Raw genomic sequence first — 12,339 nt, 5'->3', positions numbered from 1 at the left:
ATAATATATACTAACATCTCCTGCATTTCTTAGGGTGTTAAATTAGAGAAAGACAAATATTTTCTCCATTTAAATGTTTATTTTGCACCACAAATTTTCATCTATTATATTGATGTTAGAGTTAATAAAGCATCTTTCTTTGTACAACAGGCATTTTTGTGCTCTCAGTCAAGATTTTTGAGGTATCACTGGAAGCCTCATAAATTAATGCTCTTTATGGCTTAATGGCTTAGGTTTTCAGTGAGGGATGTTACATCTCAGAATAGCAAATGATGACCCATATGCCCTGCATGGAAATATAATAATAACAACAACAATTACAAAAATAGTATGTAAAAATGGACAATACACATAACACTACAACTGAGCCATTGTGTTTCTCCCACGTTATAAGGACAGCATTGCTTATTTGGAGAAATTGTTCATATGATTATATTTTGGTTTGTGTATATGAAAATCCACCCACAAGAATTATGATCCAGATTAGTGCACTGCCTAAGACAATAACACCATGCAGTGATGAGTGACACAAAACCGTGGAGTAATTCACCCTATATAACTGCTAGAGGAGTAAGTAAACCATGCAGCAACTGATGGGAAAAAGTACACCCTTTATTATCTCTGTTCAAATGAAAGGGGTCCCCAATCCAAGATTTAGAGTCATGGGACCAGCAAATGCAAATGGGACTTGTAAGGATGGAGGATTTTCTCGAGTTGTCACTTGGGCAGAGAAATTGGTTGTAATATCTGCTTGTATTAGAGACAAAGGGAAAGATAAGACAGAAGAGATTCCAAGAACAAGAAACCAACTAAGAACATTTCCATGGAAATGTGTCTAGAAAAGGTGAGTTCTTTAGAGTCTTTATTGTCTGGAAAGAATTTGGAATAGTTGTTGTTGTTATATTTGTGAGAATAAGATTATTGGTATTTGTGCTAAAAAAAATTTACTACTGGATGGCTAACCACCATCAATTTATTTTTGTAAAGGGAACAACTCCCAGGTATTTTCTCTTATTTAACTAGTTTTATTTCAAAGAACCCTATTAATACATTCTGGTATTCAAAGTAGCAGTAATACATGCATGGAAAGTATAAAACTGAGGACTTTATCAGTCAGGTGGTATTGCCAGCCCTTTATTAAAGCTAATAATCTGCTTTCCTCTTTTGCATACTTCAGTGCCATACATCTCCCTCAGAACTTCATTTGTTCACTTTTTAGATATTGCTTAAGAGGAGAAAAACCAGAAGGAGTGTAAAAAGAGCAAGTTGCACGCAGGAAAAAGAATAGTGTGTTTAGTGAACCAATAAACAACTAACCTTTTTCTGTGGACAACAAGCCTGATCCTTTCCACTTGAATTTCAACAAACACTCTCATTCTCTGCTCTCTGCAACTTTTCACTTAGAAAAACATACCTGAACAGCATGTAAAGTCTCATTGTTCCCCCAGACATAAGGTTCAATCAGTTAGCCAAGAGCAGGTGAAACAAGCCCTCTGCTTGCTGTGCTGCTGCTGAGCCAGTGAGTGGCCCAGAACATGCAAGGGCACCGAACGGTGCTGGCTGGGGAATTTATCCTTCACTCTCCTCTGGGTAAATCCATGCTTTGACTATTTTAACGAGGTGACAGAAAATGTTTCCTACCACGGTGAGTGCGAGAGAACATTTCCAATCAAGGTAACAGAGATGTATATGATACTGGAGACTAGACTTCTGGGAGGCCTAGCACTTTTAAGGTCACTTTGGGAAGTGTAACAGTAATCCCTCTCTTTTGTGCTATTGAAACTGCTCTGGTTTCAATACTACTTAAGCATTTTTTACCATCAACACAACTGAGCAAGGAATTCAGATTACTTTTCAGAAATGCCTCTCTGCTGCACTGAACTTGGCATCATGAGTGTGCCCAGCTCAAGAAGACAGAAGAAGACAAGGAGAAGAAAAGGCTGCTCTAAACTAAGAGGCATTCCCATTTCCAGTGGAGTGATGCCTGTACCAATTAGGTAACTCTAAACAGAAGGTGAATAAAATGGTATTTCTATCACACAGGGAAATGGTTGGTACCTGTAGAAATTTCTCCATAAGATCAGCTTCATCTCATAGAAGAGAACTCAGCAATAACTGGCAGACTTGACTGATTTTGAATTAGTCTGATTTCTAAGGTTTTGAAGTCTGATTTTGAATCTCTGCGTCCCTGAGCAAAAATAATGAAAATCCAGTTCATTAAAGCCACATACATATTCCATTTACATAGCAACTTCAGTCTGAAAGAAGGAAGACCTTTGAAAAATTATTCAAAATTTATCACGTGAGAACATGTTATGGGGACGTAGGGAGAAGTTCCATGAATTTCATTTAGAGTTGAAAAATTAGGGCACAGGGAAGGTACCCAGGCCCAAAGCAGGCTTGTGAATAAAACACAAGATTTCTGAATTCTCACCTGATGCCTTTCACTGCTTTTATTTTCAGTATTTGGTGGAGCTGTTTTTGGAGTCTCATCAAGTAAAAGAATTCTTGAGTTTTAACAACTGGTTTGTTTGGGCTACAAAGTTTGTTCAGGTTATTGGAGAACTAACTTTCACGTGAAAATGTATTTTGTATTTTTATTTTCTGATTTCTGAGTTCAGGCTTGGTATCTCTGCTGTCTTCCAACTAGGGATGAACATGTACTATTTTTAATCTCATTCTGGATCCATCCCTGGCTTGCTTCTAAAGATAAGTGAAGCCACATGTCAGTCCTTACATAAGTTGGTAAACCCATTTCATTTGTTACATTTCTTCTACTTAGTATTGTTACATTTATAAGCACCTTCAAAGAAATCTAGAGGTTTTATTTATTTCATATTCAACAGCAGAATCTGTCTAGTTGGGCAGCTTGCTTGAAGAATCAGTTTTACAGTCAAAGAGGACAATTGTAACCTAAAATGCTTGAATGGAAAATTTCTTTTTAATCCTTATCATTTTAATAGTTAACAAACTATTATAGTTACATGTCGGAGTCCATGTTTCCATGGATCCTCCACAGAGAGTGAAAAGTACAGAGATAGAATTAAAACCTTCAGAAAAATTAGAATATATAAAAGCTTTAGATACATAAAGTAGAAATCTAACCCTGAGCCTTAAGTCTTACATGCCCTAAGTCCTAGTTCAGTGTAGAAGGACACAGCTTCAGGCCTAGTGATAGAGTACAGACATAACAAAAATAGAGTAGGGTACTGTTTATAATTTTTAGTATGAGTTTTATGTACAACAAGGTAGAACCTTATGCTAGTAAGATAGAGTTTTACGTTAATAGATATGCTTTGTGCGTAGGTTTTGACGCTGATTTTCGTAGTTTTACGAACTTTAGAATTGTACCTAGATTGGTTAGTGTGTAGATAAAAAATATGAATATGCATTTTGCAATTTGGGATAAAAAGCCTCTGTGTCAGTCAGTCAGGGGGACGGATCAGAGGAATTGGTCGAGTGATCAATCCGATCAATCGATCCAACCTCCACCTCCTGCAGCCTGAGGAAGGAGCCTTGCCAGGGAGCTGAATGGGATTCTAAAGGTAGCCTGGGATCTGGGCCCTGGGGTCCCGTCCCTTCCTCCTGTGAGGGTTCGGGACCCCAGGGATCCTCCCTGGCCCCTGCGATCCCGTCCCTTCCCTTTTCCCCTGTGGCGTTTGCCCCGGGACTCTGTTCGGGGCTGCTGGGGAGTCTGTGAGGGTTTCTGTCTCTGCAACTGGGAACTGCAAGGGTTTGGGACCCCGGGACCCTTCCTTGTCCCTGTGACCCTGCTTTCGGGAACTCTGCCGAGTTGGGGACCCCTCCACTGCCACTGTGATCCCCGCGGCCGGGACCCCTGTCTGGGATCTGTGATCTTGTGTTCCCTTTCTGTGATTGTGACCCCACGGTTGGAAAACCCTGCTTGGGGTCAGGAGATGGAAGGCTGATTTACCTAGAGGCTGTAATGTCAGATATGTGCTTTGCTTATAATCTTACTAGAGTTTTGCCTGTTAAGAATTCCATGCTTTGTTTGCTGTTTCATTAGAACTCTGTGTGTTAAGATTTCTATGCTTTGGTTATTGTCTTGTTTAGACTTTGTTTGCCTAGGTTTATAATTGATTGTATTGTAAGACCGCTCTCAGAACTCTTATGCCTTCAGATACGTGCTTTTGTATAAATAAATTACTCTATTTAGATACTAAAATGCTGTAAGACCTTATAAAGACTTATATACCCGTACAACGACCTAGGCAGTCATATTCTTCATTAATTTTTATCTTTCCTGGTTAGGCTGTATTCTGCATATTCATGAAACTGGTTTTTTAATTTTTTTTTTTTTTTAATCAGTAAAGAATATGCCATTGTTTAAATAAATAAATTGTTTTAATATTAATTGTTTTCATATTGTGTCAGTGTGTTCTGCTGGTTGTGTATAGATATATGCTGTGTATAAAACAAATTTATTTGCCAAGTTTGTATTTTTTTGTATGCAACCTTTGATTTTCAATTAATGAATACAGGGCTTTAATGAGCATTTCCTTTTTGGACATCTTGTTTAAAGCTCTTGTTTCCGACATTAATTTAGTGCATAGACAACAGAGGTGATAACATTGGTAACAGAGGTGAAGACTATGAAGCAGTTTGGGGTTTTGATGCTGCAACATATTTGTTGCATGGATTGAGTACATCGTTTGAAGACAGAAAAGAAAGAATCAATATATGTGATACAGATGGAGTTTGCTAAGGCTTTTGAAATTCCCTCCTGTGACATTTCATAAGAAAAGGAGGGGAACGCTGTCCAGCATAAACTGCTGTAAAAACAATATAAGACGGGTAAGAAAACCCCACTCAAACCATGGGTTTAGAAGGTCAATATTTCAAGAGGAGCATCTCAGCTCAGAGGATCCTTCTGGATCTGATAATGTGCAGTATTTTAATTAATGACTTGGCTGATGGAATTGACAGTTCACTTATCAAATCTGCAAGATATGAAGAGGCTTAAACATTTTTTTTTTCAGAACAAGATTAGAATTCAGTAAGAATCAACGGACATAGAAGAAAATTCACAAGTGAGGTCATACGCAAGCTGGAGAAGGACTGGTTAAGCAGTGTTCTGCTGCCATAAGAGAAAAAGCAAAGGATCCTTGGTGGGATGTATAAGCAGATGTGTGATATCTTAAAGCCAGTGCTGGGTCAGACCTCAGCTGGAGAGCTGTGCCTGGTACTGAGCACTGCTCTGATAAAGATGCACAGGAAGAAACCCAGAGAGAACAATAAAATCAATTGGAGGTCCAAAAAACATCACCTATGAGAAAAAATTAAAATAATTGCTTATTCTTTGACAAAATTGAAGGTATAGATGATGCTTTCAAATGCCCTGAAGATTGCTGCTTCCTGTATCCACTGAGATAAGCTTGCAGATCCACTGCAGAACAGGAGATGAGGTTAGACTTTGGAAGACATTTGTAACTCCAAGGTTAGTTCAGCACCGGAATGTGCTGCTTTCTGTCTGTTCTGTCTTTCACCATTGGAAGTTTTGAGAAAGAGCTTCAGAAGCAGTTAATATAATGCTGCTTATTTTCTGGTATTCTGGGCCATTTTTAGTGGGTAGATTTGAAAAATAACCTCACCAGTTTTGACATTCTATTAGTTGGACAGAGAGGGCAGGATGGAGATAAGTTTTAAGGCTCCAAGAAGCTGGAAGCTTATTTTGCCATTGTATGAATCAGATTTGCTTTCAAAATGTTTAGCAAATCATTGAAGAAATATTCCTCAGTTGGGAACTGTAGCTCCCAATACTGCTAGCACTCGTTCAGCTGAGCTAGTAGAAGCAGAGGGGGGAAAATTTCTGAAATAGATAAGACTTATAGTCTCTGTACCTTTTTTTGTATATAGTGGAACATTCTTTGTATTTTCTTTTTCTTTTTTTTTTCATTGTACTATGGAGTTTCAATGCATGTGTGACTACTATTAACAGATTTATCCTTTGGCTTTCTTGAGTATATTGTTTTATAACATATTGACAAAAAGGGAGGTAATAACTACAGTTCATTCAATATTAAAAAAAATAATAAAATAAACAAGTAAGTAATACCACAGGCAAGTAGAAAGATTCAAATCTTTAACTTGAGATTTAAAATTTTATTTGCTTTATTTATCCATGACATTGTTGGGACATCCTCCCCTACTAAACACTTGAACATTATCTACAAAGAGACCAACCATCTCTTTCTTTTATTCCTCCATATCTGTAGGGTGGAAAATTACATTAGCTGGCATTTGTGCTTCTATGTGGAGATGAGAAACTTTAACTAAATTCAGGTCAAAGAAAAATGACGCTCTTGGTTTTTCTAAAGCCCTGCAGCCATCCTTGGCTTCAACAGAGAGCCCTGCCATGGTCTGGGACTACCTTCAGCGAAACAGCTTTGTCTCTTCTGTTTTCTCCACCCTGAAATAGGGAGAGGTTTCTTGGGCTGAGTGGACTGTAACTATAAGGAAAGGAAACAAACACATTTGAAGATACAATGTCTAGACAGATGGTTCAAATGTGACAGAAGAGATTGACAGAGCTGCAGTTCAGGGGCTCTGTGTAGTGCAGGAACTGTTTGCAATGATTATCACACCTTCCATCAGTATGACTGAAGGGAAGCTACACAAGTGAGACTCAATTTTTAGTTTATAGATTGCTCCCACTGAGTCTGTGCCAAGGTACTTATTCAGTTCTCTATCTAGCTGGAGAATGGGAATTTCTGATCTGGGGGAGTTAACCACACTAGGGAGTAAAAAACAGACAAACTGTCCTTTGTCTTGTGTGAGTCTGTCTTGGGTGATCCCTCCTTGGACGAGCCTTAGACCTACATTACGGGACTAGGTGTGCACACAGGTCATTTGTGTCTCCAGTACTGCCTCCTGCTCATCCTGGCAAGAATGGATCCTGGGCCTGACTTGACATTTCACCTTGGCTGATGGTCACTGGCGCATGGCAAAGCTCGTTGCTATTGCCACCTGGCCCTGCTCTTGGCTGTGCCCTCACTGGGGCATGTGACCGTGGCTCTCAGTCCATGATGCTGGGAGGAGTAGCTCTGCCCTGACACTGATGTGCAGCTCAGGAAGGAGCAAAGAGCTGGATAAAAGTACTCTTCTAAAATATCTTTTTCTTTTCCCCAGCCCCTCTCAAAATACTCTTTCTCTTATTTATGACTCTGGCTTTAATTCAATTTATTTATTCTATTTATTTTAGCTTTTAATTTTAACCATGTAAATTATGCTTTCTGTGGTTCTTGTTGCCTAACTCTTTAAAGTATTACACACAGCAAAATACAAGAGTACTTTGACAATGTAAATCTGTTGGTGATTAATTTTAGCAGTCAAATGTCTTTGGAGTCGTATTGCTTTTATTTCTTGAAATGCAAGATGTCTAATCTAGTTATGACAGCAGATTGTCATGCCAAGCACAGTCATTGTACAGGATTAAGAACTATAGGATTACAGATCCTAATTATAGGCTGTTGTTGGTTTACTATGTCTTAATAGGTTGTTTTCAACTTCTGATTCCATTCCATTTGTCATCTCTTTTGCAATCATGTTTTTAATAAATCTTCTGATGCATCTTTTAATTTGCCAAATCTGTATTCTAATAGCACTGTCTGGATTCTACTTCATGTCAATTTTAGCAAATTAAATAATTTAAAGTTTAAGGTCCTTATACTGAACATCTCTGCTCTTTTGGTTTTTTTACAACAAACTTCAAGTTATACTGTTGTTTGAATATTTGAATTTTTTGCAGTTTGCTTTCTTGGTTTTCAGATTGCTTCCAGAAAAGCTATAGATGATGACTTTCTGTAGCCATTTTTTCTGCCTGAGGCCCACTATAGTCAGTGTAGATTTACATACTGGAAAGTAAATTGGAAGATATCAGTACTTATAGGTACTCTATTTACTTTATGATACATTTGCCTTTTGACATCATCTTTGTCATATTATTTTTCTCTCAATGAACTTCCTGCTTGGTGAATGCCATGGGGAATGTGCCACAAAGAACATTATGTGTCTGTGGCTATGCCCTGTAGGACTGGCCAAACAGGATTCTTTCACATTCAGTGGAAAGCTGTCAAGATAATTAGAGTTTCAATTATTGGCTGGAATGTGGCCTAAATTCCTTAACTGATGAATGGGACAAGATTACCTTAGATTTTTGCTCAAGTCCCTTACCGTGCAGCACATGGCTCAGTTCAGCTGCACTAACAGCAAGGAAAGTACACACTCCAGCTAATATTGCCATCACTTGAAGCATATTTTTTGGCACTGTAATCAGACCAGTGGTGAAACGGAGTCTTATTTATAGCAGCTTTATAACATTTTGCCTAACACCTTTAAAGACATAGAACACACAGAACAGTACTGACCAGGACTTTAAGGGCGCTAAGCACCATGCTTGTGTCAGGGTGGCAATGGGCATGGCTTAGGCCAAGCCCAGATGAGAGATAGTAATAATCGCTCTTTATCAAACTACAGGAGCTGGAAAAACACCTCTCCTTTTAAGTGAGTGCTTTCATAGTTCTATATGTGGCCTCATTTCAGAAATTTTGTGTGTACAGTTCAGTCTTTAATTATGACATACATTAGGGAGGCTCGGAAACTGATTTGGAGCAGTGCATGCCCCATGAGTGAAACTTGATGGATAACCACCTGGCATATCCCGTGCCTTTGTTACTGCACACCATTAAACATAGAATTATTAACCTGTGCTTTTCACGGCAACAAACACTCAGAGTTTAACAGCCCTGTCCTCGCCTGCCCTTGAAGAAAAGCGATGTTTCAGTGTTTAACCCCCCGGCCCAGGTGAGGCGCGGAGGCCCCGCGGGCCCGGGCCGCTCTCCCGCCCCGCTCCCCTCACGGCGCTCACCCCCGCCCCGCCGCTAGGGGGCGGCAGCGGGGCCGCGCACACCTGCCCCCCCCCCGCTGCGGGCGCCGCGCTGCGCCGCGCATGCGCGGCCCGGCCCCGCAGGTCGGCTGAGGGGACGCGGTGGCGACGGCGGCGGCCGCTCCTCCCTCGAGGCTCGGCAGGTACGTGCGGCGGGGGCTGCGCGGCCCCGGCTCCGCCGGCGGGAGCGTGGGGTGGCTGCCCGGGCTGTGACTCCCCGCTAGTGCTGCTGCACTTGCTCGCCGACGCGTCTCCGGGAGCCTGTGCCCAGGCGGGCGGAGCCGGCGCCGCCGGCGAGCGCTGCCCCTAGCCGGGGCGCCGTGACCGGGCGCGGGCTGGCTGTGGCGCCTGTGGGTCCCTGCCCGGAAGAACGCGGGGCAGGTGACGGCCCGGGCGATGCCGCTGTGCCCGTCTACGGTGGGAGGGCGTCCCTGGATCCATCGGGGCTTGCGTGGGCACAGAAGGGGCAGTCGGCAGGGATGCTCTTGTTCCCGAGTCCAGCCGAGGTCGAAGGCAAAACTGGGCAAAAGTAGTTCTCAGGGTTCACCCCGGGAAGTGCCGGGAGCACCTGCTCGAGGGGAAGTAGCGGCGGCGGACAAAGAGCTGTCGCATCCCCGGGGCCGGCGGGTCGGAGCAGCTGCCGTGCTCTCCACGTAGTGCCTGTGCGGGGCCCGAGGGAAGGGCGGCCCGGTGGCGGTGACCGAGACGAGGAGAGGAGGGATGCGAGAAGAAGCTGGGCTAGTGCTGAGCGCTTCGCCTCCGCTCACAGAGCTCTCGGCTGGCGGGGCGGCAGGTGCAGGTCAGGGGAGAGCGCCGAAAGGGACAGAGAGAGAAGCGCGGGGAGGGCCGGGCAGGGCCCCTCGTGGCGTTCGCAGGTTTCACCCCCCTCGAGGGGTGCCAGAGCAGCGTGGGCAGGGACTGGTGTGGCGTTCTGCGCTGTGGGACAGCGGGGCTGCGCTCGTCCGTCGCGTTTGTGGTTGCTTTATGGTCTGTGGAGTAATATTGAGGGTCATACTTAGTCGCCGGTAAGTGGTGTTGTAAGCTGAAGTAGTTAAGTAGCAAATTTGACTTAGCCTTAATTTCTGTTGTAGTTATATTGGACGGTAAGACTCAGAAAGTAAATTTTGGTTACAAGTTGATTTCAACCGATGAGCTATGCAGAAATATTTGCTGCCAAGGTGCTGAAGTTCCACCAATTCCTCGAGAGTCGCAGGGCTTTGAAAGTAGGAGAACACAGTGACCAAAGCCGTAATGATACCCTCAGAGTTTGTCTTGGTGACAGAAAGCTACAGTGTTTTCATGAGTTTGAAAGTGTTGTCTGTTTTGTTCGCAGAAAATGTACTAAATTTTATGTTGTTTGGTTTGTTTGCTCATTTTTAAGCATGTTCTTAGGAAGTCTCAAAAACAGTTATATAGATAGATAAAATAATTACTCTTCTACAGACTTGCTGTAACTGAAATTATCAGCTTCTCTTTTGAAGCAGATGTAAGGTTATTCAGACTAGGAGTATGTATTGGCAGCTACCATCTGTTCAAATATTTGTATTCCTCACTATAGGGCAAAACCTGAAATCTTGTTGCTTTAGTATTTGTATTGTTGTTCCTATTATAGGTCTGTTTATTGAGTTTTTGGAAGGGTTAAAGTTTGGCCTTCTGTATTTGTCTCTTGGCAGTCATTCATCCGTTGTGCTTGGTTAATGTTACCTAGTGAGCAAAGAAGGATAAATAATTTACTGTTCTCATTATGCTTTTAATAAATAACAAATGGGAGTGTACCTCACAGCTGCGACTGGAATATCCACCTTGTTATCCTATATTTAAAAGGGGACTTTTTTTCCGTAGGAGAACAGAACAGTCCCAAGAAGCATTTTGATTATAGACTGCAACTATCTTCATAGCTTTTATTGACTTGGTTTAAAAAATTCATGTAAAATACCAAATGAGATGGTCATTTGGTCACTGTTCCACTTAGGTATATGGATTTTCTCAGACAAGAGATGTGTACTCTGGATTTCTATTTTTAAGACTCTTTTTTATATGGCATGTAAAATATTGTCTTACTGTAACCTGTCAAGACTTGTATTAGAGACTTTATGAGCACTAATATGCTAACTATTTTTTAATAAATTAAGAAAATATTTCTTTAAATGCATTTGCAGATACAATGTCAGGAAATGAATGGTAATTCTACTGAAATTTAAGTTTACTCACTAAATGTTTTCAGTATTAACTGAAAATGAGAGGGTCTTTAGGTCTAAGTCTTGGCAAGAATGACACTACAGGCATTGTGATCAGGTTTAAACCTGAGATGGGCTTGTGAAATTGTTTCCAAGATAAGGCAGAACAATACGCTGCTTTAAAAAGAACAGCAGCTGCAAAGAGAATCATATTTTCAGTTTAATTAACTTGATTTGAGAGTCCTTCTGAACAGAACAGCATTCTTTGAATGTTTGTTTACAATGAAAGTTTGCGGTATTCTTTGCATTTGCAAAGCACTGACTTTTCACTCTAGTAAGAGGTGTACTATCTACCAGACTGTAAACCATGTTTATTTATAAGTTTCACAAGCACTTCATAAATATAGGTCATTCAATCTCGTGTGCAGCTTGTTTCTGTAAGAGAGACACTTGCTGTCTGTACTTATATTTTTCTAGTTGAAGATACACCTATAATAAAGTTTTTAAAAAAGATTTTTTTAATCAGCTGTTCATCAAAACATAAATCCTTCTAACTTAATAAAATCCTGCTATCAAGTAGACTGTGCTTCTTTTAATGTGGTGCAAAATTGTGTTTTCAATGCATAAAGTGAGAGTAAAAGTAGGAGACCCGCGTCATAGTGTTATATGACAACACTAGAGGGAATGCAGTAGAAAAATATTCTCACATTAAACCAAGTGTGTTTCTGCTAGCTGTTAAATTCTGTAGACTTGCCAAACTTATAGTTTACCTTCCTTTCACTGTCTTGCCTAATTTATCATCTGTTGGTAAGTACATGGTGTGAGATCACTTGAAAATAAAAGTAGAATATGTAAAGACTGGAGCAGTCCAGAGCTTTCTTACTAGCTAAAAAAAAAAAAAAAAAAAAAAAAAGTTTTGGGTTTCTGGAGCAGAAATTTCTATCACAATTGCAAAATTTTTTGACTGGGAATTATTTTTTGCAAATCTTAAAGGAATTCTTATGCCAAATCTAGAATAGTGTTCATGCAATCAGCTGACATTCATAATGGTGTTTGAACTTGCTTGAAATCTCTGGCTAAGCTTAAATATAAAACAATTGAGAAAGAAAATCTACCAAACTTGGTCCTGTCCCTACATCTCATGAATATCTTACACTGGATGGATGTAATTGAATTAGTTTTGAACTTGAATTAATGCCTGTATATGGCTTACAACAATTTAAATTTTAAACCGCCTATTTGCATCTGATAGGTTTG

General features: G+C 40.8%; 1 protein-coding gene across 3 annotated transcripts in view; it reads left to right on the top strand.

Moving 5' to 3' along the window:
* Positions 1-8,907: 8,907 nt before the first annotated feature.
* RAB3IP (RAB3A interacting protein) overlaps positions 8,908-12,339 on the top strand; it is a 34,407-nt gene continuing 30,975 nt past the window's right edge. Inside the window, exon 1 of one of the 3 annotated variants that reach the window (XM_063396479.1) lies at positions 8,908-9,048. Coding sequence is in view for 1 of the 3 variants with exons in the window: in XM_063396476.1 (XP_063252546.1) it covers positions 9,890-9,930 (41 nt within the window). In the remaining 2 variants the exon portion in view is untranslated. Of the gene's footprint in view, positions 9,049-9,084; positions 9,287-9,766; positions 9,931-12,339 lie in introns of those variants that run through there. The other 2 variants (XM_063396481.1, XM_063396476.1) reach the window with 2 other exon arrangements.

This window comes from Prinia subflava, chromosome 4, assembly GCF_021018805.1.
Source record: "Prinia subflava isolate CZ2003 ecotype Zambia chromosome 4, Cam_Psub_1.2, whole genome shotgun sequence".
Classification (NCBI taxonomy): Eukaryota; Metazoa; Chordata; class Aves; order Passeriformes; family Cisticolidae; genus Prinia; species Prinia subflava.
Note: the sequence above shows the minus strand (reverse complement) of the source record. Positions and strands in the feature narration are given on the sequence as shown.